Source organism: Carettochelys insculpta, chromosome 18 (genome assembly GCF_033958435.1).
Source record: "Carettochelys insculpta isolate YL-2023 chromosome 18, ASM3395843v1, whole genome shotgun sequence".
NCBI lineage: Eukaryota > Metazoa > Chordata > Testudines > Carettochelyidae > Carettochelys > Carettochelys insculpta.
In genome coordinates, this window is record NC_134154.1 from 386,466 (window position 1) to 413,928 (window position 27,463).

Below are 27,463 nucleotides of genomic sequence, written 5' to 3' on the forward strand. Positions count from 1 at the left end.
TGAATCCTGGAGGCCAGGTATGAGGGGGATTGATTGCTGTAGAGTTGCCTGTAGAGAGAGATCACAGCATTTTTTTCCCTGCTTCCCATCCCTACTCTGTATCTGCCGTAAATCTTTGAGGGATGGCCTCTGTTGTATTCCATGGAGGATGTATGTATGCACCATGTGTCAGGAGCCAGAAAATTTGAAAGTAGTCATGCTTGTTGGCCCACACACGTGCCCTTGCTTCACCTTAAGGCTTCATGTGAGGCAACAAAGCCAGGGGAGAGGAGATGGTGGACTGATTGTATCTTAAAGATCATGCAGGGATGCAAAGGAATGAGTCAGATGTACTAGTGTTCTCTCATTCTGGTACACTTAAAACAAAAAACTAGAATTGTGCATAGTTGCTTTTATACTAGGTTTCTGGCTGTTTGTTTTTACTGTAGTTTAGTGTTTTTAGTAGATAAGAGACTGGGGGAATCCATTTACCTTTCTCTCCACTCCAAACCAGTGCTCACCTCTATACTGGATTATGTTGATGGCACCAAAATTTAAGGTCTTCTCCTTTGCCCATGCTCATTCCCTGTCAGTGATGAGCCCTACCACTGGCTCTGCTGTTAGCAAGAAGTCCACATGTAGTCGGGCAGCTTTACCCACTTTGTAGACTCGCACTGGCTACGTCTACACGTGCACCCAACTTTGAAATAGCTTATTTCGATGTTGCGACATCGAAATAGGCTATTTCGATGAATAACGTCTACACGTCCTCCAGGGCTGGCAACGTCGATGTTCAACTTCGACGTTGCTCAGCCCAACATCGAAATAGGCACAGCGAGGGAACGTCTACACGCCAAAGTAGCACACATCGAAATAAGGGAGCCAGGCACAGCTGCAGACAGGGTCACGGGGCGGACTCAACAGCAAGTCGCTCCCTTAAAGGGCCCCTCCCAGACACACTTTCATTAAACAGTGCAAGATACACAGAGCCAACAACTAGTTGCAGACCCTGTATATGCAGCACGGACCCCCAGCTGCAGCAGCAGCAGCCAGAAGCCCTGGGCTAAGGGCTGCTGCCCACGGTGACCACAGAGCCCCGCAAGGGCTGGAGAGAGAGTATCTCTCAACCCCCCAGCTGATGGCCGCCATGGAGGACCCCGCTATTTCGATGTTGCGGGACGCGGATCGTCTACACGTCCCTACTTCGATGTTGAACGTCGAAGTAGGGCGCTATTCCCATCCGCTCATGGGGTTAGCGACTTCGACGTCTCGCCGCCTAACGTCGATTTCAACTTCGAAATAGCGCCCAACACGTGTAGACGTGACGGGCGCTATTTCGAAGTTACTGCCGCTACTTCGAAGTAGCGTGCACGTGTAGACGCAGCCACTCTGTCCAGAGGGCTCACCTCAGCTGCATCCCCCTCAACAGAGCCATTTGTCACAGTGCTCAAGACAAACGGGGGACAGTCCATTTCACAAGAGCTCAAGCATCAACTGTGATGGCCCTTCACAATGTACCCCTTATGAATATGTGCAGGGCAGCCATGTGGAATTCTGTACAAACCTTCATTGCTCATTACACCTGGTTTCAAAAGTCCTACAACTGATGCTTTGTTTGGCGTAGCTGTCCTCCCATTGCATCATCTTCCTTGCATCATCCTCTAGATTAGGCATTGCTTGTTAGTCACCCTTTGTGGAAAACAGTAGGCATCACCACTTGAAGAAAAGGTTCCTTCGCAGGAGGTTGCTTAAGGTATGTGGTCCCAGTGTCTATTCCACTTTCCACTCTTCTTTTCCTCTGCTGTTGCACCTGTTCAGTGTGTGGTTGAGGAAGAAACTAAGGTTGTGGTCAGGCCATCCTGCCTTTTATTCCCTCAGATGAAACTGTGGTGAAGCAAGAACACATGTATGAACCTGCCACACACTTTCCATTACAGGTAGGTAACCTCCTCTTGTGCCTTTGGTTTCAGGACATCGATATTAATACTGATGATGAGCTGGATGCATATATTGAGGACCTGATCACCAAGGGAGACTGAGTGGTCAAGACCCAGATCTGGCAAGCAGCATGGATGAGCTGGTCCCTGTAATCTCTGAGATGTTGGCTCCTGCAGTGGAGGGGATCCGAGCAACACATGAAAGGGGAGGGCCATTAGAGTGTGTATTATGTTGATGTGTTGGTGTACAATCTGTTCTTGTGATTTTACATACAAAAGATGTGCTGTTGGCAGGAAAGTTTTTAACATTGTAGTACTTCAACTCTCTTCCCTTTGTTTATAAATATTTATTTTTTAAAGAAACAGGAACTGTGCTTGGTATGACAGGAAGTCTGTTGTGTTGTCTTATTTTTGTGCATTAAAAATACAAGAAGCTTTTGCCTTTGGGGTATAGTGGAGATTTAAGCCCATGTCTTGGCACCAAAACACCCTATTTAGCACCTTATAGCTGATATCTCTTCAGATAAAAGAACACAGGGTGAAAATTTAATGGAAACTCCTCTGACACCTTGAGTGAGTGAGCAGAAGGCAGATAGGGCTTGGACTTCAGAGGATGGTAATTGGGCCAAAGGAAGCTCAGAGCCAGGGTTTCTAAGTGCACAAGGGGATTGGAGCCCCCATTCTCCATGGATGGGGTAAGGTTTGAACTTTAAAGGCACTGTAGCAGAGTCCGGATGTGGGGTCTTTAGAGCAGTCGTTACACCGCCATAAGCTCGAGCATGGGACTTTGTTAGCAGGTACAGGAAGGTTTAGGCCCTGTGATGCTCTAATGTGGGGTGGAGAACAGGAGGTGGGAGAAGCTCTTGGTGGTGGACTCAGTCCTCCAGACTCCTGGCATCTCTTGATTTCTCAGGGCAGGGAGGTACAGAGATTGGAGTGCAAGGTTTCTGCCAGTGGATGCTGCATTGCACGTTGATCATCACTCCTGCCATTGTTTGAAATGTGATTTGTGAGGGGCAGATGGACTCCCCGAGCAGATCAAAATAAAACTTGACCCTCTGTTCCAAGCGCAACTCTTTCTGCTGTTAGTTGTTTTGCTCCACTGGGAGGCTTCCAGTTGTTTTAAGGAGTGTGCTGGAAGTGGGACCGTTTCCCATTTAATAAAAGCCTGCATAGTGGGAAGTTTGAGGCTGTGTTTAGAAGTGCTACAGCAATGGTTCTCACCTAGGGGTCTGTCCCCAGAGGGCCCATGAGAAGGGTTCAGGGGTTCTACTGCACAGGCAGTGTTAGACTTGCTGGAGCCCAGGACAAAAAGCCAAAGGCCCACTTTACACAGATGAGACCTGTGACTCCTGAGCCCTGCCACCTATTACTGAAGATGAAGCCTGGTCAGCTTAGCTTGTCAGGGCTCGCTGTGGTATGTGGTTCCAGGCAGTTGCCCTACTTGCTACCCCTAATGCTACGCCTGGCTTTTACATGCAGAAAAGCAGTTGTTGCACAGATGGGCTGTGGAGTTTTTCTAGCACGCTGGGGGGATATCAGGAAGAAAAAGCTTGAGAGCGCTATGCTAGGGGATGTGGTCTGCATCAGAGAATGGGCACCCCAGGCAGGTAGTCTGTTGATGCAATAGCCATCTCTGCTTACCCATGAGGCTCACTAATAAAACACTCCCTTCTCTCCATGACAAAACTGGTCCAGGACATGCCCCTGCCTCTTGGAGAAAAGTACATAGGTTTAACAGAAAAAGCTATCAGCTTAGGCACTGGCATCCTCGCAAGAGTGATGTGGTAAAGGTGACCTCTTTCCACAAGCAGAAACTCAAGAAAGGAGTTTGTATTATAATCCTTAGAGTACTGCAATAAAGTGTGTCAGTTCCCAACCCCTTCAGCTTCCCTTCCTCTCCTAGTTCAGGAAACCTCTTCTCCATTTGTGCTCTCACTCTACTCCAGAACCCTCAGCTCTCCTGCCCATCCCACCTCCTAGCTGACTTGCAGGTATGGCTCTAAACTGCTGTGTGTACAACAACCTGCTGCAGCTTTGCCTGCCCTTGGCCAAAGGCCTGTCTTCCTTAGCACAATGCCACCAGTAGATTCTTGCCCTTTTGCTCTTCCTCAGATAGTGTCTTCCTTGGAGGGATGCTGCTTTATACCTCGTGTAGTTAATCAGAGGGCAGCTAGTTTCCAAAGGGCTAGATCAGAGTGAGCAGTACTACTTGATGGGGGTGGAGGAAGCGTGTCACTCCAAGATTTTGGTACATGGTCAAGGACTGCACTTTCCTGTGAAGGTGGGTGCAGGGTCTGGAAGGGAGGCTGTGTGCAGAAGGGAGTGGGATGCAGGAGAGGGTGTGAGGTCCAAGAGGGAGTTTGGATAGAGGAAGGGATTGTGACCTGGGACAGGAGATTAAGGTGCAGCAGGGGTATGCAGGGTCAGGGAGAGGCTATGGGTACAGGAGAGGATTGTGGCCCAGGGGCGGTGTATGAGGGGGTGCAGAGGGAAGGAAATTTGATGTGGGGTGTGGGGGATGCAGAGGGTTTGAGTGGTGTGCTGGGGAGGGAGTTGGGGTGTCAGATGCAGATTCTAGCTGGAGGCGTTTACCCACATGGCTCCTGGCCAGCGGCCAGGACTGTCAGGCTGGCTTCCAGCCTTTTGGAGCCCTAGGCCATTGAAAGCAGCTGGCTGCTAGGGTCATGTGCTGCTGTGGGGGATTACTTTGCGCACTGCCCCAGAACGATCCTCACTGCTCCCATTAACTAGCTTCCATTCAGTGCCATGCAGCATCTGGAGGCACAGGGCCCCCAGCAAACAGCTGCTTTTAGCAGACAGGCTGTGACAGTCCAGCAGATGATATTCTCAGGCCTTATTAATATGAGGCCAACACTGTGGCTCTTCAGAGTTCTCCTGAGTTAGGGAAAAGTTTGTGTAGGGTGGGAGGTCAGGGCAGATGAATTGGGACACCCAGCCTGAAATGCTGAGGAATGCACAGAGATGTCCAAGAGATGCAGAGCTCTCTGACCCACCACTGTTAGAAAAGTCTAAATAAATCCTATGAGAAGCATTTTCTCCCACGTAGAAGAGATTCTACCAAACTGAGGTCAAACCAGAAAGGATATAAAAGACCCATCTGTATTATGTAGGTGGGGGTGCTCAACCCCCCCTAAAACCTGAACCTCACCAGCCTGTTCACAATGGCCGTGTCTACACTAGCCAAAAACTTCAAAATGGCTATTTCAAAGCTTACTAATGAAGTGCTGAAATACGTATTCAGCACCTCATGAGCATGCAGGTGACCACGGCACTTCAAAATTGACGCAGCTCGCCACCACGCGGCTTGTCCAGACGGGGCTCCTTTTTGAAAGGACTGAACTTTGAAGTCCCCTTATTCCAATGAGCAGATAAGAATAAGGGGACTTTGAAGTAGCTGGGATCTGGATTAAGGGTCTGGAGCGCAAGACCTATGAGGATAGGCTGAGGGATTTGGGCTTGTTTAGTTTACTGAAGAGAAGACTTCAACTTCCTGAAGGGGAGCTCTAAAGAGGAGGGTGAGAAACTGTTCTCAGTGGTGTCAGATGGCAGAACAAGGAGTAATGGTTAGAAGTTGAAGAGGGAGAGGTGTAGGTTAGATATTAGGAAAATCTTCTTCACCAGGTGGGTGGTGAAGCATTGGAATGAGTTGCCTAGAGAGGTGGTGGATTCTCCATCCCTTGAGGTTTTTAAGTCCTGGCTGGACAAGGTCCTGGCTGGGATGACTTAGTAGGGGTTGATCCTGCTTGAAGTGGGGGCCCGGACTAGATGACCTCCTGAGGTCCCTTCCAGCCCTATGATTCTGTGATTCTAATGCTGCTTCTTCCTCAAGTGTCCCTGTGGGTGCTCCACGATAGGTGTCGGGCTTGCCCCGGCGCCGCAGATCGGATCTTTCCAGCAGTTTCTGCTGGACCGCTTATGCGCTGGCGCCCGCTGCTCCCCTGCACACTCTGGTCACGTGCGCGATCCGGTCCCCGCCAGTTCCTTCTTAACCACCATCAGCTGCAGACAGAATCTGCTCAGGCTGCGGCCAGAGTCAGCGTATTTAGAGTTTTTCAGAGTTTGAGTTTCTTTTCAGAGTTCTTAGTTAAATTGTTTGTTTCTTTATTGCAAAAAAAAATATATATATATAAAAGTAGAAAGTCATAGTAATGAGAAGGAGGAGCGGAGGCAACCTGGGGACGTGAAGGCCAGTAGGCCTCCTGCTGCGGCAGGCTGGAGTCCGTGAGAGGGGAACAGGCACAGAGAAGGTGCTAAGTACCCTATTAACGGCTCAAGGACTCACTGCAATGTTCTCTTCAGGATTCAAGAAGTGTGAGTCGTGCCGCGAAGCTATGCCAGCCTCTGATGGGCACAGTCAATGTATTAAGTGCCTGGGGGAATCACGTCACCCAGAAATGCTCCTTCTGTGCAAAGCTCACGGCCAGAGCCAGAAAGGATAGAGAAATGCGGCTGAAAATGCTGCTGTTTGATAAGGCCCTCCAGCCAGCCATGCTGGAGAGGCCTCAACTGGAGGGACCCACAGGGCTCCATAAAAGGAAGGCGGTATCCCTCACCCCCTCGGTGCAGAAACGGAGGAAGCTTTCTCCAGCCCAATCCCTGCCGGCGGTCACAGCGAGCGGGACGGGCATAGCACACAGCCCCCAGCCGCAGTCACAAGCAAGCGGCAGCGCAGCAGCGCAAGTGGCAGAGGCTGAGCCTCCGATTACTAAGCAGCCGGCCCGCGCATTCAGAGCAGTGGCCAGGCAAGCGCCGGAACCAGCGGCACTGCTGCAAGCGGCACAGACCCCCGCAGCACCAACAGTGCAGGGCCAACAGGCATGTAGCCTGCAGGCACCGGAGGAGACCACCCGTACGGCACCGCAGATGAGCGTGCCGAGCGCGGTGCCAACAGCAGGGCCGAGATCCCCGGCACGGGGAGGGGAAAGGCAGCAGCGAAAACCCGGCACCGCAGCCCTTCTCTGGACAGGGCTGCAGGGCTGCTCTCAACAAGTCCTCCCCTTTATGCTGCGTACACCAACCAGGAGACATGGGTCTCCCCCAGCCTACCCAGAGCCACCTCCTCCGTTCCTCCAACCAGTGTCACCATGGCTCGGGCCACCCTCACCTTTTCTGGGATTTGACCCTCTGGAGTACTACCACAAACCAGTTTCACCATTGTCTCAGTCATCCAGACGATCTCGCTCCCCCAGACATCAGGGGTATGCACCTCGAGAGTGGTCCAGGTCTCCATCCCAGGAACCATGCCCGTGCTGCCACGGTCGTCCTTATCACGCTGGGCATAGACACCACAGGCATACACCCAGGGGCAGGTCCCCCTCGACCGCCCAGTACCCCCGCAGGCACTCACAGACGGGGACAGAAACACAGCTGTTTCAAGGGGAGCTGATTTTGGAACCCCGAGATTTTCCCTCACAAGCCTCCACTGAGAGGGTGTATCACCGGCAGCAGGACCCTGAGAGTTCAAGGGACGTCTACCCTAGTGGTTCCTCCTTGTCCTCCCCCAACGAGGCTACGGCCCCCGGGGATGTTGCCCCCCCGGACGACCACAATCAGTTTCAGGAGCTGTTTAAAAGGGAGGCTTTCACGCAAGGCATCCAAACAGCAGAGGTGCAGGAGAAGGCACCACAAGCTCCTCAAAAACCTGAGGCCTTCGGCCTCGTCCAAAATCTCTATCCCACTCGACAAAGCAATCATGGAGTCTGCTACTACCATATGGCAGACCCCGGCTTCCGCTCCACCTATAAACAAGAGAGCGGATAAGAAATACTTCGTCCCGGCGAAGGGCATGGAGTTCCTGTTTAGTCACCCACAACCAAATTCTCTGTTGGTAGAATCGTCTCAGCAGAGATCGAAGACTTTCCAGTACAAAGCAGGGGGAACGGATAGAGATGCCAAGAAGCTAGAGCTATTTGGCAGAAAGGTATACTCCTCCTCCACCCTGCTGCTGAGAGTGGCTAATTATGCAGCACATCTAGTGAACCACAATTTCGACAATTACTCCAGGCTTACTTCTCTCATGGATTCACTTCCAGAAGATAAGAAGCCGGTGCTGAAGGCCATCGTGCAAGAGGGCTATGCAGCTTCAAGGACGGGAGTCCAGATTGCCCTGGATGTAGCGGACACAGCGGCATGCTCAACGGCTACGGCAGTGGTCATGCGCAGGGAATCCTGGCTCCAGACATCAGGTATCCCGAGGGATCTGCAGGCAAAAATTGTCGATCTCCCTTTCGACACGCAGAAGTTGTTTGCAGAGTCAACTGATTCGGTCCTTCATTCCAGTAAAGACTCAAGAGCCACACTCAGAACCCTGGGTATTTATACCCCTCCATACAGAAAGAAAAAGCATTACCCTCAACAAAGGCGATACCTGTACCAACCTCAGCGTGCTCAGTACCAACGGGGCTACGACCAAGGGCGGCATCAACAGCAACAACAGTATAGAACTCCTAGGCGACGTTCCCAACAAGGCCGTGCATCCTCAGGGCAGGCCCAAAGGCAACAAGTTTGACGGACAGGTCGAGGGCTGCACTATTACTACCATCGTGCAATGTCATCCACAATTAATGTTCCATCATCGCCTCCGACTGTTCCACTCACAATGGCAAAAGATCACCACAGACAAGTGGGTACTAGAGATCATAGCCACGAGTTACGTGATCCCCTTTCAGTCGCTCCCACCGCCAAGACCTCTGCCCAGGCCTCATCTCAGGGATGCCTCCCACAAGGCGAAACTCAAGCATGAGGTGGACCACCTGATGCTTATAGGGGCGGTGGAAAGAGTGCCGGAGCGACTCCAGGGGAAAGGGTTTTATTCACGATACTTCCTCACAGAGAAGAAAACAGGAGGCTGGAGGCCCATCTTAGATCTTCGAGGCCTCAACCGGTACTTGTGCAAACAACGCTTTCGGATGATCACAGTCGCCTCTATACTCACGGCACTGGACGATGGAGATTGGTTTTCAGCCCTCGACTTACAAGATGCGTATTTTCATATAACGATCCACCCAGCTCACAGACGTTTTCTCCGGTTTATGGTCGGCAAATAACATTTCCAATACAAGGTTCTGCCATTCGGCCTCTCCTCGGCCCTGGCAGTGGTGTCAGCCTACCTGCACAGACGGGGTATTTATATTCCCATATCTGGACGACTGCCTACTGAAAGGGGCCTCGAAGGCGGACGTACTACGCATGATACGCGTAACAGCAAACACATTTTCTTCGCTGGGCCTTGTCATCAACCTTGCGAAGTCAAAGATCGACCCCACACAGGACATAGAGTTCATAGGGACACGCATAAATTCTATCACAGCAAGGGTTTATCTACCTGATGCGTGCTTTCATGCCATCAGTTCCCTGGTACAAGTCATTACATACAGCCCCACGGTGCCGGTTTTAACGTGCTTGCAGCTGCTCGGCCACATGGCAGCGGCAATATTCGTGGTACAGAATGCCAGATTGCATATGCGCAACCTACAACATTGGCTGGCGAGCGTTTACAAGCTGGCATCCCATACTGTCCGCAGGGTGGTGTCGCCCACGACAGAGGTGCGCAGATCCCTGCAATGGTGGGTAAACCCCAAGAACATGCTAACGGGGGTACCCTTTCACCAACCACAAATCTCTATTTTTCTCACCACCGACGCCTCCCACGTAGGGTGGGGAGCACATATTGGCGAAAAGGTGATGCAAGGACTGTGGTCCCCTACGGAACAGTCACTGCATATAAATATACTGGAGCTCAGAGCGGTGTTCAACACCTGCAAACACTTTCAAGACCACATACAAGGCAAGGTAGTCGGGATCAATACAGACAATATCTCCACCATGTTTTATATAAATCGACAAGGCGGAGCTCGATCCCGTGCCTTATGTGCAGAAGCAGTCCGGCTGTGGAACTGGTGCATCGCCAACAATATAACATTGAAAGCCTCGTACTTACCAGGCGCTCACAACATGAAGGCAGACCAGCTGAGCAGGCACTTCACACTCACACACGAGTGGCAGATCCGCTCCGATCTGCTATGACCGATTTTTCATGCATGGGGGTTTCCCCAGATAGACCTGTTTGCCACTCAGCACAACAAGTGCCCCCAATACTGCTCCAGGGCAGGACTGGGGCGGGGTTCCTTGGGGGACATGTTTGCGATTTCGTGGAAGGGCCCACTGCTTTACACGTTCCCCCCCACGGTGCTCATCCACAAGGTCCTGCAGGAAGCCAGGAGGGAGAGAGCCCGCATGATCCTAGTGGTCCCCACATGGGATCGACAGCAATGGTTCCCCTTGCTTCTCTGCATGTTGGATCGTCCACCGCTTCTCCTTCCAGTAGCGCTGGACCTGCTCACGCAGGCCCAGGCGTCCATAGTGCATCCACACCCCCGAGGCCTGCGCCTACAAGCATGGTTAATCCATGGCTCAGCTCCCTAGAAAGTACATGTACAGAGGGAGTACAACAAGTCCTGGAAAGTAGCCGAAGGACCTCCACCAGGAAGACCTACAAACAGAAATGGACTCGATTCACTGCATGGTGTTCCACCAAGCAGTTAGCTCCCCTTGAAGTGCCTATACCTGTCATACTAGAATACTTACTGGACCTCAAGAGAGGCGGGCTCTCCCTCTCCTCGTTGAAGGTCCATCTCTCCGCTATATCGGCTTTTCGGCATGAGGACGAAGGGCCCACGGTGTTTGCCCATCCTATTGCTACCAGGTTCCTGAAGGGGCTGGTAAACCTGTACCCCCCTCGGAAACCGCTTCCACCATCGTGGAGCTTGGACCTGGTGCTCAGCGCGCTACCAGGACCACCCTTTGAACCCTTAGCCACGGTTTCCCTCCATCTCCTTACGATAAAGACAACCTTCCTTCTTGCAATCACGTCAGCTCACAGGGTGAGTGAGCTCGCAGCAGTTATGGCAACGCCGCCCTGCACGGTATTCTCAAAGGAGGCGGTAACCTTATGGCTGCACCCAGACTTTGTTCTGAAAGTTTCTTCAGAGTTCCATCTTAACGAACCCGTAGTTTTACCCGAAGCCTCATAGCTCCAGCAAGGAGGCACGCCTGCACCTCCTGGATGTGAGGAGGGCGTTGGCCTTCTACATAGACAGAACTAAGTCCTTCCGGAAGACGGACAGACTCTTAGTCTCTCTCGCTCCCAGGTCAAAAGGAGAGAGTCTCTCTTCACAGAGAATCTCGAAGCACATTGTGTCCTGCATAAAGATGTGCTATGAACTTCGAAAGACTCCTTTACTGGCCCCGCCCAGGGCTCATTCCACCCGGGCAGTGGTGGCATCAACAGCCTTTTTCAAGGGCATCACGCTAAAAGACATCTGCAGAGCGGCGACCTGGTCATCCTATGACACCTTCGCCAAGCATTATGCCCTACACCGGGTATTCCAAGAGGATACCCACCTCTCGACAGCGGTCCTTTCAGGGGCACGCTGCACATAACCCAATTACCCACCTCCTTTCTTGGGTTACTGCTGGGTAGTCACCTGTCGTGGAGCACCCACGGGGACACTCGATGAAGAAAGAGAAGTTACTCACCGTAGTAACGATGGTTCTTCGAGATGTGTCCCTGTGGGTGCTCCACCACCCGCCCATCCTCCCCACTTTGGATCTCTGTTTGGTGTTTTTCAGGAGCATCCGAGGCAGTTGGTCAAGGAACTGGCGGGGACTGGATCGCGCACGTGGCCGGGAGCGCGCAGGGGAGCGGCGCACGCCGGCGCATGCGCAGTCCGGCAGAAACTGCTGGAAAGATCCGATCTGCGGCGCCGGGGCGAGCCCGACACCTATTGTGGAACACCCACGGGGACACATCTCGAAGAACCATCGTTACTACGGTGCGTAACTTCTCTTTCTGGTGGTGAGGCATAGGAACAGGCCCACACCCAGGACTTGGTGACATTCTTGGCATGGGTTCCTAGCACTGGTATCTGCAGCACCAACCTGGCCCACTTCAGATTGCACTTCTGAGTCAGAGGTGTAATCCTTCAGCTTGAGGACCACCTGGCATTGGTGTAGGTCATGGTACCATCATTGGCACCACAGCTGCTGCAAACCTCTTTGCCCTTACAGCAGCAGGCACCAGTACAAGGGCCCTTTTGGAAATCCTGGGTGTACCATCAGGCCCAAGGTCCACCACCATCTAGATCAGCCTGAGTCTACTTTGTCACCCTGGAGTTACTTCTGCCATGCCACTGCCTCAGGGAACAGGGTCTGAAGTGGGTCAGATCTTCCCCTGTAACACTCCTTGACCATATCTCAGGTGTGACATGGGTGTACCCATAGGCTATCTACAACCATGCAACAATAGAGGGAGAAGAAGGGAATGAGCACGTGGAACTGGTTCCACCAAAAGAATCCCTGATGAGGCGGTAGTGGGTACCTCTGTCTCATTCCTGTCCACAGATTTGAGAGCACAGCAAGAGAATTCAGAGTGGCCCAGAACCTGGGTGTCAGGCAGAGGGAATGAATGAATGAAGAATCTGACCCTCTGGGAAACACCCTTGCCCCTGAGGCCCCCTGTGGGGTGGCACAGATGCTACTAAAGACAGTGGCTAATCCACCAAAGCTCTGTGGCAGATTCCTGCATCTATTTTCCCACAAACCAAGAAGGTTGAACCTGGGTATTTTGTTCCCCAAAAGGACTATGAATGCTTGTTCGCTCACCTACCACTAGGCCCCTTTGTAGCTGAGACACTGAACCACAGAGTGACACAGTGTCAGCCTGCTTTCACCCCTAAGGCCAAGGAACCTACAAAAACTTGCATGTTGAATAGTAACAGAGAGGGAGCAGTGCTAGTCTATAAACTATCAAAACAAAAAGCAGTCAAGTAGCACTTTAAAGACTAGCAAAAAAATTATTTTGCTAGTCTTTAAAGTGCTATTTGACTGCTTTTTGTTCTAGAAAAACTGTTTGGCTGGAAAGTTCATGCCTGCGGGGGGTGTTTTAGCTTTGCATTGCCAGTCAGCAGGTAGTGCTCAGTAGCTATGCGTATAACTCCTGGGTGGCATTGGACAGGTTTAAGAACTTCCTCCCTGCAGAGTTAAAACAGGAGCTTGCAGCAGTGGCTGAGAAGGGGAAGTAGTGATCCATACAGAACTACAGGCCATATCAGACACAGCCTTTGCCTTCATGTCTCAGTGCCTTCCATGTATGTATGAAGCAATCTGACATCTGTCACGTTTGCTCCCTCTTGCGAGGGGAACTCATACACCCTCCCTTCCAAAACTGCTGCTCTTGCAGCTCCTGAACATACTTGCAATTAGCGTGAACAACTGTCCCGATTTTACAGGGAAAGTCCTAGTATTTAGGACTTCTTCCTATATAGACAATTTGTAATTCCCCATCCCAATCTGATTTTTTGCATTGGCAATTTGGTCACCCTAACTGCAATGCCTTGATCCACTCAACTTCACAAGGACCTACCATTACAGGAGAACCTCAAAGTTACAAATTGACCACCCATCAGGCACCCCCATTAGTTGGAGCTGAAAGCATTCAGTCAGCCACCAGCAGAGCCAAAAACAGCACCCTGCTGTATTAACTGCCCCTTTCCTTAGCAGCTTACTTTTTTTGTAAATAATTGTAAAGGAACTTTCTGTGCTTGTTTCATGTAAATGTTCGTTAAAAGTGTTTATTTTCTGCTTAGCACAGTTTCAAAGCTGTATTAAGTCAATGCTCAGTTGGTTTTTTTGTGTACCAGGCTGTAGTCCTGGCCAGTCTCCTGTATGGCTGTGAAACCTGAACCTTGTACAGAAAACATCAAACTGCTGGAGCGCTTCCACACATGCAGCCTGAGGTCAGTACTGCACATTTGATGGCAGGACAGAGTTACGAACCTGGAAGTCCTGGACAGAGCAGGAACCACGAGCATCGAAGCAATGATTCTGAAAGCCCAGCTTCGCTGGACAGGGCACGTCATACAAATGGAGGAGTCAAGAATCCCTAAGCAACTCCTCTACTGTGAACTTTCCCAGGGCAAAAGGGATCAAGGTAGGCCTCGCAAGAGGTATAAAGACTGTGTGAAGGCCAACATTGCTCATGCTGGTTTAAAACCAGATCAGCTAGAGCATCATCCAAAAGACCGAACAGGCTGGCGTGCTCTCGTATGATGTGTATGACAGCTCTGAAGAGCAGCGACATGTACGCCTCATTGATGCTCATGAGAGGAAGACAGCAGCAGCTGCACCAACAGAGCCAGGACAATTCCCTTGCCCCTACTGTGAATGCCCATGCCGTTCAAAGCTTGGACTTCAGCCCCATGCAAGTCTGCAACCGATGAGCCTGTGCAAGCTCAAGATGTCATCGTCGGACACGACAGACTACCTACACTGTACTATACCTAAAACACCAAGTAGCTCTTGTGAAAAATGGCCAGCAGATGGAGCCCAAGGCAGGAAACAGCATCACAGGAGGCTTTGAAAACAGGGAAGAGCAGGACTGTGCTTTTCCCAGAGTGTTGCTTCACCAGTTGTTTTCAGAGACTCAGATTTTAAAGTTGTAAGGACCACTTAGGGTCATCTAGTCTGCTCTGTGCCTCAGACCCCAGCACCACCTCTGCACATTTCTGTAGTAGGAGCTAAACCTTAGGCCAGGTTACTCACATCCCAATTTAAAGACTGCAGTCTGCCACTTACACTAAGCTTGGTGCCCTGGGCCCAAAAAAAAGCCAGGGTCTTTGCCAGTTTGAGCCAGGGAAAATTCTTTCTGCACATAGATAGGAAATGTTAGAGGGAACAGTGCCAGAGAAGAATACCCTCGAGTGGGAATCCCTGCCTGAGCCATGCAGGTGACCCACTGCTATGCTGACGTGAGCTTTTAGGATAACACTCATCAGCTGCTACCTGTCTCCCACCATCCCCTGCATTCTCCTTTTGCGCTCCCCTTTGGGGCTCAGGGTCACTGTAGTCTCCCTGGACAGTTCAGTTCTTGTAGTGGAGATAGTGACAGGGTTTGGGTTCTGCAAACACCTCCATGCTAAGAGTGCACTGAGACCCAGTAAACTCTTTGTACATTGGCACAGGTACTAATTGGCCAGTGGCTGGTGACTGCTGGTCACCTGTGCACCATGTTTGACCCAGAGGTTGAAGTCCCAGCCCCCGAGCCAGCTTGTACTAGGACAATTAGGGCACAAGGCCTAGGAGGCTTGAAGGGTCCAGGCCAAGGGCTTTTCCTTCCCACTGCTCCTGAGCCAGCTTGTGGCTCTGAAAACTGCACTAACTTTGGCACCTGTGCTGTCCCCATTCTGGCTCCTCTGTGCCCTGCTTTGTGGTGGCTGCTGCCACTGCTGCCTGGGAGGAGGGGAATAAGGCACAGTTCAGCTGCTGGAGTAGAGAAGCCCCCCTCCAAAGGAGCAGGCCAATGAAGTGCCCCATTGTCTCAGCAGCAGGACCATAAGCCAAGTGGGTGGAGGTGTTGGCCCTGCATGCTGCCCCATCACCAGGGAAACCTCCTGTAGAGACAGAGGCATCCCCAGCCCCTGCCAGGGCAGCCTGATGCTGACCCTGTCTTTGTTGGCTCTGTGGCGTTTATTTAAGAAGATAAGCAGAGACTCTTCCTCTTCCTGCAAGCTGCCAGCTCCCTGCTGCAGCTGTCTGGAACCCCTGCTTCCCCTGCATGAAAGGGTCAGCTGGTGCCTCCCCCTGCTCCCACAGGAAGGGAGCAAGCCAGGCCCAGTGCACAGCCCAAGGTGCATCAGACAAGCCCCACCAAGCTGCCGTGGCACACACATTGGACTTTTGTACTGCCACAAGCTGCTGATGTGCTCCTGGCTGGGGAATGGCCCTGGGGGAAGAGGTGTGAGCCCTCATGTGACAGACCTAAGAGCAGAGAGGCCCCCAACCCATCTCCTGATGCTGGGTTGTGTGAGAGGCACTTTCCTGGCCTCACCTCCCAGCCTCTCGCAGCCCTGGGCCAGTGTGTGAGGAGCACCTCCAACACTCTAACACCATCACAGCCCCCTCAGCGCAGGGCATAACGTGAGCCACCTCCTGTCCTCACCTCACCCTGCATGAAAGCCCTTCTCAGCTCAGGCCAGTGTGGAAAGCCACCTTCAGCTCAAGCCAGTGTTTGAGGCGCACCTCTGGTGCCCAGTTAGCCCCCCTCACAGCCTGTCAGAGCCCAGCCCATGTGAAGCATTCATCCTGTTCCCCATTGACCACCCCACCAGAGCCCTGGGCCAGTGTGTGAGGAGCAGTCACAAACCTGTGACTGACCTTTGCAGATGCCAAATGTGCTTGCCGTGCCAGCCTGCCAAAGCAGAGAGAAGAAAAGTGTCCCCCTAACATGGCCCCTGTTCTCCGGCCACAGAGTTGGATGTATTTCCTCCTGTTAAGTTGCGGAAGGTATAAAGCGTGAAGAGTCGGCATCTGGCTTGAGCACATCACACTCTGCTCTCTGAAGGGTATGCTTTTCATCTCACTTTGCCATGTTTTCCCCTAGCTACAGGACTGAATGGCTGTGTCTACACGTGCCCCAAACTTCGAAATGGCCATTTCGAAGTTTACTAATGAAGCACTGAAATGCATATTCAGCGCTTCATTAGCATGCGGGCGGCAGCGGCGCTTCGAAATTGACGAGCCTTGCCGCCGCGCGGCGCGTCCAGACGGGGCTCCTTTTCGAAAGGACGCCACCTTCTTCGAAGTCCCCTTATTCCCATGAGCTCATGGAATAAGGGGACTTCGAAGTAGGCGGGGCCCTTTCGAAAAGGAGCCCCGTCTGGACGCGCCGCGCGGCGGCAAGGCTCGTCAATTTCGAAGCGCCTCTGCCGCCCGCATGCTAATGAAGTGCTGAATATGCATTTCAGCGCTTCATTAGTAAACTTCGAAATGGCCATTTGCATGGCCATTTTGAAGTTTGGGGCACGTGTAGACACAGCCAATGTTTGTTCCAAACAACCTGCTATCGCTATTGACTGTGGCTGATATCCAGTGAACCATGCTTTCTTGAGTTCTGCTGCTCAGTCCAAGCTGTAATCAGTTAATGCTGGTACTTCCGAAGAGCCACTTGTGTAACACAAACAACCCTTCTTTCCCACAAGCTCATACTTTTAGACGTACTTCAGGGCCTATCGCTGTTGCTAGCATCCAAACTCATTCCAAAACCATATGGCACTCAGAGCTAAGGCGGGCCAAGCTTCCTCCAGCCAGGAACCTCCAGGAGTGACACAGGGGAGGCTGACCCCAGATCAGGTGCCGTGAGGAGCTACACTACCTGGTAGATCTGGACCATAAAAAAGCCTGAGTCCCCTTCAGGCTCCCAGGACTCTGGCCAGCTCCTTGTTAAACACTGCTGTCATCACAAGACATCCCTGTGAGCTGGTGATTTACACAATGCCCAGGGACAGCTCTTGTGCACCAGCAATAGTCTCTGTGCTGCACCAGGACAGTCCACTCATCTACTGTAAGGCCTAGAGGAACCACTGTGACCAGCATGCCCTCTAATTGGTCCTGCCATTGCGGCAGGGGGCTGGACTCGATGGCCTCTTGAGGTCCTTTCCAGTCCTAGTGTTCTATGATTCTATAATTTAATTATGTGCACCACCAAGAGAGAGACAGGCTGTCGGCTGTGGGCACTCTGCTAATCAGCTGGGTGGCTTCTCAATCTCTCCTGGGCATTTGCCCAAGCACGCAGCTCACCTAATCTGAGATGGTGCTTCCAGAGGAAGAGGTGGGGAGGTGTAGGTGTCAGGGTGGGGAGGGGATGGGGGAGAATGTAGTGGGGGCCACTGATATCGAGTTGTTCATTGACTGCAAAGGAGTTCAGTGCTGGACTGTTGGACTTGTACATCAACAAGAGTCTGCAGCACTTACTTGTATTTGCTACCTGAGAAGCCCCATTGTGCCATGGTGCATCTCCCTTTCCTCTGCCTGCTGGACCTCCTGGGCCTCTCTCTTGTTTGCTTCTTCCTTCTCTGGGCTTTCCATTCTATTGCCTCTCCAGGCCTCTTGTGCATAGTCTGAGGCACTCTGGCTTGGAGGGACTCAATGAGCAATTCCTCTCCAATTCTCCTTCGCTCCAAGGTCAGATGTTGCATGGGTGTGGAGGGGGACACCTGCACCCCTTGAGATCATGGAGGCAGCAACTGCAGCTAAAACAGACAGATGGCCCATTGCATTTACAGTCCCAGAGGAAAGCAACACAACATCCTGCCCAGATGTGCTTATTGCAATGAGCTTTGGAGCACTTCCGCAGGGCACCTCTCCAGCTGCAGCCATGGTGAGTTTGGCGATGGGAAGAGGGAATCCTTCCACTGTGTAAAACTAACATTTCAGCCCCTCTTTCCATGGGTACAGGCACAAGGCAGTGAGGGCTGGTGCACCCCAGACACCAGGGTTCACTATCCCATATACTGGCACCTAGACCACTTATAGAAAGAAAGGAAGAGTCTCCCCTACAGCCCTAGCTCACAGCCAGCTGGCTTTTAGCTCACACTGGAGAGGCGCTTGCACTGAGCTGTCAAGGTCCCAGGTTGGAGTCTGCTGGTTGGGATTAGAGGCTGCTGTTTTCCTGAAGGGGTGGTGTGTACAGTTTCTTTTTCCTTCTCTGGGGGTCAGAAAGGCACAGCTGCTATTGGTGTTGTGAAGCAGGGAGAGGAGACCCAGAGAAGGACAAGCATGAGGAGCAGCTCACAATGGTACACACAGGACTAAGGGCCCAAGTAGGCCCTGGTGCCTGGGCAGCAAGAGGGGATAAAGACTTCCGAGAGTGGGAATGAAAGCTTGTGGGCGAGGAGCTGCCCTGGTACAGCTGGCTGGGGATACAGGCTCCGTAAAGTGCACCAGCTGCTGGCTGTACATGCTAAGCTCACACTGTTGGGTCATCTGCTGGATGTGCTGCAAAGTGGGGCAGATAGCCAGGAGTCCAGTGCTGAGCTCTCCCTCCAAACCAGGCCTCAGAATTTCTGCTCCCTTGCAACGCTGCAGACAGGCCTGGAGCTGGAGTGCCCTGAGGGTGGGGGGGAGGGGAGCGTGGCTCTGCCTCCTTCCTGTGGGGAGATGGACCCCTAGGGTTTTGCTCTGCTCTGCTCCCTTAGTGGGAGGAGGCTGTGACCTGCTGAGCTGTGAGAACCCCGTCAGCTCCCAGCCTCTCCAGCTGCCACTTCCATCCCTCTTGGAAGGCCAGTGCGAATGAAGTTTTCACACTCCCTCAGAGGATCACAAATTGCCCGTTGGCCTGCTCCAATGGGTCCCAGGCTGCCCCACATTGAGGCGAGCAGGGAGGTGAAAGGGGCACCCTGCCTCTGAAAGGTGTTTTTGCTTCCACATGTGAAAAGGCCCAGGGCTGCAAGGTAACAGCACAGAAACAGTGCAGCCTAGGGAAATGCATGGGAGCAACAGATGAGAAGTCACACAGAAATTATGCTTCGAGTCACCAGCTGTTGGTTGACGAACTGTCTGTTGGGTCTGGGGGCCTAACACAGCAAGCAGTGAGGCAACGGGCTTTGTGTAGCTTGGCTGAGCGATGGCTCTGGCAGGACAGGAATCTGCAGGGCAAGAAAGGGGGGGCAGTGCCCCTCCCGGGGGAGAGAGGGTTATAGTATGACACAGGGCACAGCTGGGAAGCTTGGGCTGGACTGAAGATCTGGGATGCTCAGGCTGGGCTCTAGTGGCCGGGTGCACCAGGCTGTGCGGCTGTTCAGTGCACTGTGCTGGGGATGCTGCCACAGGCTTCCTCACGCCTAACTCTCCCTGCTTCAACCTTTGGGATCCTGCTCGCCTTCGGAAGTCAGGGGTAGAAAGTAAGTGTCCTGGCTCACAGACGTCCTTCTGTAACTTACCCTCCCCCAGCAGACCCCCTCAGCTCACTGCTCCTAGAGGTTCAATCAGCCTGAGGTCTGACAGGCTGGGTCATGAGGCCCAGTTCATCCCCACAGATGGAGCAAGCACATGTCAAGTGAGGCCTGAGACCAGGGTAGATGGGCCAATGGATGTGATCTAGAGCCATTGATAGGATTGGTTGGGTCCCGTTCTTGGATCTGGAGGGAAGCAGGGGGGAGGGGGAGGGAGGCACCAGGCTGCTGAGAGAGAGGGAGAAGGGGCTACCCAGATGCCTATAGAGGCCTGGGTTGATACAGGGAAGCAGAGGCAAGGAGACCCTAGCCTGGCTGGTTCCTGGCTTTGACCCTGGCACAGGGCAGGCCCCAGGGCATTTGGCTGCAATACTTTTTCAGCGGGAAAGGCATTGGAGCAGCAGCACAGCCTCAAGGAAGTGACTTGCTGTGCAGCCTTCACCAGCTAAGAAAGGGGCCAGGTCTCTGTTGTGTGCAGCAGGTACAAGGTGGGTGGCTCCCAGGGCTGGGCAGGCTGCGGAGCACCTCTAGCCTGAGGGCAGAAGCAGAGGGAGTGAAAACCCAGAACCACTGCCACAGAGTCGGCAGCGCTGCAGGTGGAAGGGGATGGGAAACCACTCACAGGAGCCCAAATCTGAGGGGACTTCTGAAGCAGGAACTGGGTCTGCTGAAAGATCCCACAGCAGTGACTGCAAAGGAGGTGGAGGCAGGTTCTGAGCCAGCAGAGCTGGGCATGCCCCAGAAATGGCTGTCAGGGCCCCAGCCTTCGTATGGAGAGAACCCTCATGTCAGTGCCAGCCCGAGTCCTGCATTGGTGGGATTCACTGGTGCATGGTCCCAGCTCTCCTAGAATGGCTACAGCATGGGGGGCTGCCAGCTGCTGGGCAGAGACCCCACTTTCTGCTGAGAAAATACATCTGGGACTGCCCTCTCCTGGGCCCCCCTCCACCAGGCCCCTCCTGCTGGGCCCTCTCACCCCATTGCCCTCCTTCACCCCTGGGACCCCTCCTGCGGGGCTGGCCCTCGGGCTGATGCTGTCATTCGCACCAGGCCAAGCCCCATAGAAGAGAGGTGTAAAAGGAGCCAGTGGTGCCAGGGTGCTGCCCAGGCCCACGTGCATGGTGCAGCATGTAGGGGCTGCCTGCAGTGAGGTGGGGAGCTTATGGTCTCTGTCAGCATTTCCCACTCGCAAGCTGCCCCCTCCCCCAGCCCGCAGGTCAGCACACAGCCTCGCTGGGGCGCAGGCAATGACACACGGAGGGGGTGCAGGGCGTCTGGGACACCGAGTAAGGCAAGACCACAGTGATGGCACGCCCTGGAGCTGGGGGGACCAGACACCTTTTAATGGCACCTAAGTGCAGCGCAGCACATGGGTCACAGGGACTGCAGACTGGCCTGCGCCTCCTGCCTCTGGTCCACATAACAACTTACGCTTCCAGCTCTGGTCACTGGCACCTGCCGTTGCAGGTGGTTTGTTCCGGGGGCAGAGCAAGTGCTGCAGTTACTGAGGTCAGGTACCAGTCCAGATAGGACTCCTACTGCGCCTTTGGCTGCCTGCACACCTTGCGGCTGGGACTTGCCAAGATCAGCTCGGTTACTGTTAGCCTTTCCATTTCTGCCTCCTCCTGGATCACAACAGCCCAGCCACACCTGCCTTCCCTGCCCCATGATGGCTTTGTGGCCTCAGCTCAAGCCAGCCCCCCAGCTCCCCTACTGGAGCAATTATCCACCTACCCCTTGGGCTTCCCCCTTTCTCTTACCCTCTGTGTCACTGGGGTCAGAGGAGAGCCGGGCTGGGGAGACGGTCAGGGAGCCAGGCATTACACACTATAGGGAGTTAGGGGCATTTGCAGGTTGAGCCACCCCAGAAGAGGGGTGCCCCAGGGACCAGCCAAGTCGCCTGCAGCTCCCAGGCAAACCATGGGGAAGAAGTGGGGAATAGGGTGGACCGCTCAGCAAAGAGGGGGACAGGGTTTGCTGGAGCTGCCCCAGCAGGAAACCTTTCCAATCTCAGCTGAAATGGCAGGAGTCCCTTGGGCCCAGTACCACCCCAGCCAGCCCAGGATTGGATTCCGCCCCCTACCTCAACAGGTTCTGGCTTCTGCTAGGAGTCATCAGCCCAGAGCTTTCCCTGCACCTCCCCTGGCTGTGCCTCACCTGGGTGAGGGGGACGCCCAGTTAGTACCTGTGGTACCATCATAAGTCCCTTTCTAAACAGGCCCCCACAGCCCCTGGACCCATTCACACTCCAATCTGGATCCCAAACCCTGTTCACACCCCAATCCAGAGCCCACAGAGCTCCCTAACCCACCATTCACACCCTGAGGCAGCCCCCACAGCCCCTGGACCCGTTCACACCCCGATCTGGATCCTGAACCCCTTTCACACCTCTATCCAGATCCCCAACCCTGTTCACACCCTGATCCACAGCCCACAGAGCTCCCCAACCCACCATTCACACCCTGAACCAGCCCCTGACCTCCCCCCACAGCCCCTGGACCCCTTCAAACCCCAATAGGGATCCCAAACCCCTTTCACACCCCGAACCGGAGACCACAGAGCTCCCCAACCCACCATTCACACCCTGAACCAGCCCCCGACCTCCCCCCACAGCCCCTGGACCCCTTCACACTCCGATCCAGATCCTAAACCCCGTTCACACCTCGATCCGGATCCCGAACCCCGTTCACACCCCGCACCGGAGCCCGCAGAGCCCCTTGACCCACCATTCACACCCTGAACCAGCCCCCCAGCCCCCATAACCCTGGACTCACCGTTCACCCCCGCTCCGGACTCCCACGGGCCCAGGCTTAGCGCCCCTAACACAGCGCCCCCGCACTCCCCACCCCCGGGGGAAGAATCGGAGCACGGCGGCAGAGCTCCGGCAAAACTCGTTTATTGCGTGACCCCGGGGGGGTGCGGGAGCCGCCCGCAGGGACCAGCCCGGAATCGTGGCTCGGGGCGCTGGGCGGGGACCCCGGGCGGGGGACGAGGGCAGCCGGCCCCGGATCGCGGCCCGCAGCCCGGCCGGCGGCGGCTACACCTTGGTGGCCAGCGAGAGCAGCTCGGACTTCTGCGTGGGGGCGCTGAGCGAGGAGGAGGCGGGGGCGGGCCCGGGCTCCCCGGGGGCGGGCCGGCGCGGCGGCCGGCGCAGGCCCAGCAGCAGGCGGCAGCGGACGCGGAAGCGGCGGTCGAGGAAGGCGTAGAGCAGCGGGTTGAGGCAGCTGTTGACGTAGGCCAGGCACGTGGCGTAGGGGTGCAGCAGCGCCGCGAGGCCGAGGAAGGCGCAGGGCAGGCGCAGCAGCCCCAGGCCGCTCAGCACGTGGAGGCTCTTGAGCAGGTGGAAGGGCAGCCAGCAGAGCGCGAACACCGCCACCAGCGTCACGATGATGCGCAGCAGCCGCCGGCGCGGCCCGCGGCCCGGCCCGGGGCGCAGGTGCTGGAAGTGGCGGCGCAGCGCGGCGCCCAGGCAGCAGTAGAAGAGGGTCATGAGCAGCAGCGGCAGCAGGAAGCCCAGCGCCGTGGTGGCCAGGCTGAGCGCGCCCAGCCAGTAGCGCCGGCTGCGCGGGCTGGCCAGGCCGCTCAGGTCCATGTCGCACAGCGTGAGGTTGTCGGGCGCGCTGCGCCGCGTGTCCCGCAGCAGCAGCGCGGGCAGGGCCAGCAGCCCGGCCAGCAGCCACAGCGCCGCCAGCGAGAGCAGCCGCGGGGCGCGGGGCCGGGGCGCGCGGGGCCGGGCGCGCCCCACCGCCAGGTAGCGCTGGCAGCTCAGGCAGCCCAGGCAGAAGGCGGAGGCGAACATGTTGAGCAGCACCAGGTAGCTGCTGAGCTTGCACAGCGCCGAGCCGAAGGGCCAGTGGAAGCGCAGCGCCGTGTAGGCGGCCCACAGCGGCAGCGTCAGCACGAAGGCCAGGTCGGCCAGCGCCAGGTGGCCCAGGTAGGTGTCGGCGGAGCGGCGCTGGGCCCGCGGGCCGCGCCACACGGTGGCGATCACCAGCCCGTTGCCCGAGAGCCCCAGCACGAAGACCAGCATGTAGAGCGCGGGCAGCAGCGAGAAGGACACTTCCCAGTCGGCCGGCCACTCGCAGGGCGCGCTGCCGTTCGCCTCCGGGTAGTCGTAGTACAGCTCGTCCTCCGCCTCCGCCTCCGCGTCCTCCATGGCCCCGGCTTCTGCCGGCCGGGCCGCCCGGCCGCCCGCCGCCTATAAAGGGGGCTCCGTCGCAGCCCGCCAGGAACCCCCGCACGGGCACGCCCCGCCCCGCTGCCCGAGCCCCTCCGACCCAGACCCACCCCTCACCATCCGCCTCTGCCCGGCCACGCCTCTGCCCGGCCACGCCCCCGCCCCCGCGCACCCCCCCGGACGGCATGTCCCGCCCTGCCCGTACCTCTTCTCCCTCCCGTGGCCCGGGCACAGCTCCTCGGCCGCCTGTACACCCGTTCATTCCCCTGCCTGGAGCCCCTACCTCCAGGGATGTCACACATACACACAGTGCCTTGGGAGTCACTCTGCTACACAGGCACACTGCCATGTGTGTCTCTCTCCCTCTCTCATGCACACAAACACACTGCCTGGGGCATCACACACACACACACACTTATCTTGTCACCGGCACTGCCTTGGGACTCTCACACGTACTCAACACTGCCCTTCGGACACTCACACACACACACACACACATTCTGCCATGGGGAGGTCTTCTACACAACCATGGGAAAATCACACACCTACGCACAACAGAAACACTCATAACACGTGCACACACAACACATTCTCTTGTATTTCTTCCTCTCACACTCATAAACAGCACATACCCTAATATCTCCACACACACACCCTCCGCACATTCCTCTCCTAACACAACCAAACAGCACGACTGCTCATTCCCACAAACACTGCTGTGCACACCCATGCTCCCCTCTCCCACAATAAATGCACTCACCCCCCAATCACACAGGCACGTTCAGTCTCCACACGCTTCCTTGCTGCTGTGGATCCTTTCACACAGCAGGTAGCAAACCCTCTCCCACCACACCACGCTACACCACACTCCAACCCCTGCACACACTTACAGGCTACACCCACACAAAGCACACCTCATGGACTCCCAACACATTTTGTGTCTCACACACACTGCATGAGACACACAGCATCGACTCTCACTCACTCACACACACACACACCCCATTCATTCTACTCCATATACACATTCCCCCTGCTGCATGTGATGACAGATCACACCCAGCCGGAGCCTTTTGCCCTAAACTTTCCCCTCCTCTCCCAGCTCTGCAGGAGGAGATTTACTGCAGACAAGGCTGTGGTGCCAACAACAAGGCTGTGGTTCCACTGTTGTGTCCAGTCCTGCTTGGCTCTGAACCGAGGCAGCTGTGTTAAGGAGTTTTGGAGGAAGTTTACCGTAGTCAAAGCCATAATCCTGCATGCACAGCACACCCACATCTTCATGCATCCACACGTGCATAGCCCATGCCCAGCCCATTCACAGACCCTCCTCACACCAGCCTGCAGAAGGCCAGTTGGCTTTCCTAGTGTACACTGAGTGTCCGGACACTCTGGCTCCCTCTCAGCTGGCTGCTGCAGGGTGGAGAGGGTCACTGTTCCCTTTCCATCCCAAGGGGCCAGAGGCTGTAATGTGTTTTCCTGATGCAGGAGTAGCATGTTGGTTTGTTTTTTCTTTCCTAGGTCAGTGCTTTGCTGAATGCTGGCAGCCCAGGAATCCAGGTGGTAAGGGGAAGGTGTCTGGGGAGATCCTAAATCCCTTTCTCCTCTGGAGGATTAGAGTAAAGTTAGGGAAAGCCAAGAGGAGCCCTGAGGGGAGCCTCACAGAGCATGGCCCTGGAGCTGAGGAATCTCCCTGCAGTTAAAAAGGCCAGGTTGGGCTGGCACGCTGATGTGAGGGGCAGGAGACCTTGTTTGAGACTTAGTTTCTTTAACAATCAGGATTTGATTGATGTCCAATTTTAAACTGGGGGGATTTCAGCAGCTCCACAGTTAGCCTTAAAGGCAGTCATACAACCTGATGCAGAGTGCTTCTGGCTTTTGTGTACTTCAGGGACAATCGGAGTTATGTGGGACAATCCTAGTGGCCAGGTGTGTCTGATGGTAAGACCAGGGGGTGGATGCACAGCCTTGCAAAAACAGGGCACAGCGGGGCCCATCAATGCCTGGTCGCTGATTGTTATCACTGCCTCCCTATTTGCAAATCTGGCCCACAAAGCTGTAAAATGATACAAAGCACTTTTTAACATCCTGCCTCCTCCTCCTCAGGGCATGGGCCTTGCTCGCTCGCTCTCTGTGGTATTATATTTTGTCTTGGGGGGGCATCAAATATATCGGGGGAGCCATGTTAGTCTGAAGCTTCACAAAAAAACAAGCAGTGCTGTAGCACCTTAAAGGCTAACACTTTTATTTATTAGGTAATGAGCTTTCATGGTAAAACCCTGAAGAAGTGGGTTTTACCCATGAAAGTTCATTACCCAATAAATACAGTGGTTAGTCTTTAAGGTGCTGCAGGACTGCTTGTTTCTAATATATGTTTTTAATTAGGTAAAGGCATAGCAGCATAGAAGCAGACACTTTTTTTCCCCTTTTTTTAAACCTTACCTGGAGGGAGCAATTAAAATCCAGACTCCAGCCCAGGCCTGCAGCAAGCTGGGATGAAAGCCAGGTACCCCTGCTGCCTTTGAGCCAACAGGAACAGTGTGGGGTTATCATGTCCCCTTTTTTCCTAATCACTGGAGCTTTGCTAACCTTCTCTACATAAATTGACTCCACTGACACATTCACCCTGCAGGGCTGGGAGCTCCTTCCCGCCCTTCTGGGCCCCTGACCACTACTGGCATCTCAGGGTGAGTTTCCATCTGTCCCAGATTGTGGGCGTTGAGGTCTGTGTAGTGCCACACACATCACAGCCTTGGGAAAAGAGCTCAGTGCTTGACATACTCAGTCCCTTGTAGTGTCTCTCTCTTTTCTTCCTATCCATCTCTTCTCCTCCTTCTGGTGGAGGGCTGAGCTCTTGGATAAGCAGCACAGGCCACTATCAAGGTGCCCGGGGAGTACTGAGCACCTTAGGAAAGCTGTCCCACTCTTCCAGCAATGGGTGCTGAGTCCTTAGAGTGACTCTGGTGGCCGGGAAGTCCCTGGCATTATATTCCAGCCCCACCATGCCAGCAGGATCTCGGAAGCAGCGTCTCCCTCCCTTAGCCTCATTTCGCACACATTAGGGGCTTTTTTCCCAGACCTGCCACAAAAGCAGGCTTGTCCCAGGGAAGCTCTGTGAAAGATGCTTCCCTTCCTGAGTCTCCAGGTGGTGCTTCCCAGCTGCAGCTCCTCCATCCAGGCCAGGGCTCTTGGCAGGATGCTAGCAGGCTGCCAGGATGTTCTTGCTCCTGTCTGGGAGTGGCTCTCCTTCATTGTTCACTGCGCCATGTACTGCCCTTTGGAGGAAGCCCTGCTGTGCAGTGCTGAGCCTGTACTTTATCTGAGTCTGAAGGAGAAAGATAATGGCCCCTGAATCAATCACAGTCCTTTCTCAAGTCAGCAGACCCTGGAGAGTTATGCTTCCCTGGGGCCAGCTGCCACTCCAGGGCCGTGCCCTCTGGCTTCTCCAGAGACATGACATGGGGATCAGAGATGCTGGGCTACAAGCCAGTGACAGCTCCCCTTGGAAGCCTGTGCCTGGCAGGAACAGTGATCTCCCAGCCCTGTGCAGGAGCGGTGGGAGA

The 27,463-nt window shown here is 54.5% G+C and overlaps 2 protein-coding genes across 8 annotated transcripts in view; one reads left to right on the forward strand and one right to left on the reverse strand.

Moving 5' to 3' along the window:
* The window catches only part of MORC2 (MORC family CW-type zinc finger 2), a 91,194-nt gene extending 88,909 nt beyond the window's left edge, over positions 1–2,285 (forward strand). For all 5 annotated transcript variants that reach the window (XM_075013138.1, XM_075013139.1, XM_075013140.1 and 2 more), the window contains one exon: positions 1,950–2,285. In XM_075013138.1, coding sequence (XP_074869239.1) covers positions 1,950–2,018 — 69 coding nt within the window. In that variant the 3' untranslated portion in view covers positions 2,019–2,285. The remainder of the gene's footprint in view (positions 1–1,949) is intronic.
* LOC142022883 (apelin receptor B-like) overlaps positions 1–24,222 on the reverse strand; it is an 81,280-nt gene extending 57,058 nt beyond the window's left edge. For all 3 annotated transcript variants that reach the window (XM_075013206.1, XM_075013207.1, XM_075013208.1), the window contains exon 1: positions 22,501–24,222. In XM_075013206.1, coding sequence (XP_074869307.1) covers positions 22,764–23,882 — 1,119 coding nt within the window. In that variant the 5' untranslated portion in view covers positions 23,883–24,222 and the 3' untranslated portion in view covers positions 22,501–22,763. The remainder of the gene's footprint in view (positions 1–22,500) is intronic.
* Between the last annotated feature and the right edge of the window lie 3,241 nt (positions 24,223–27,463).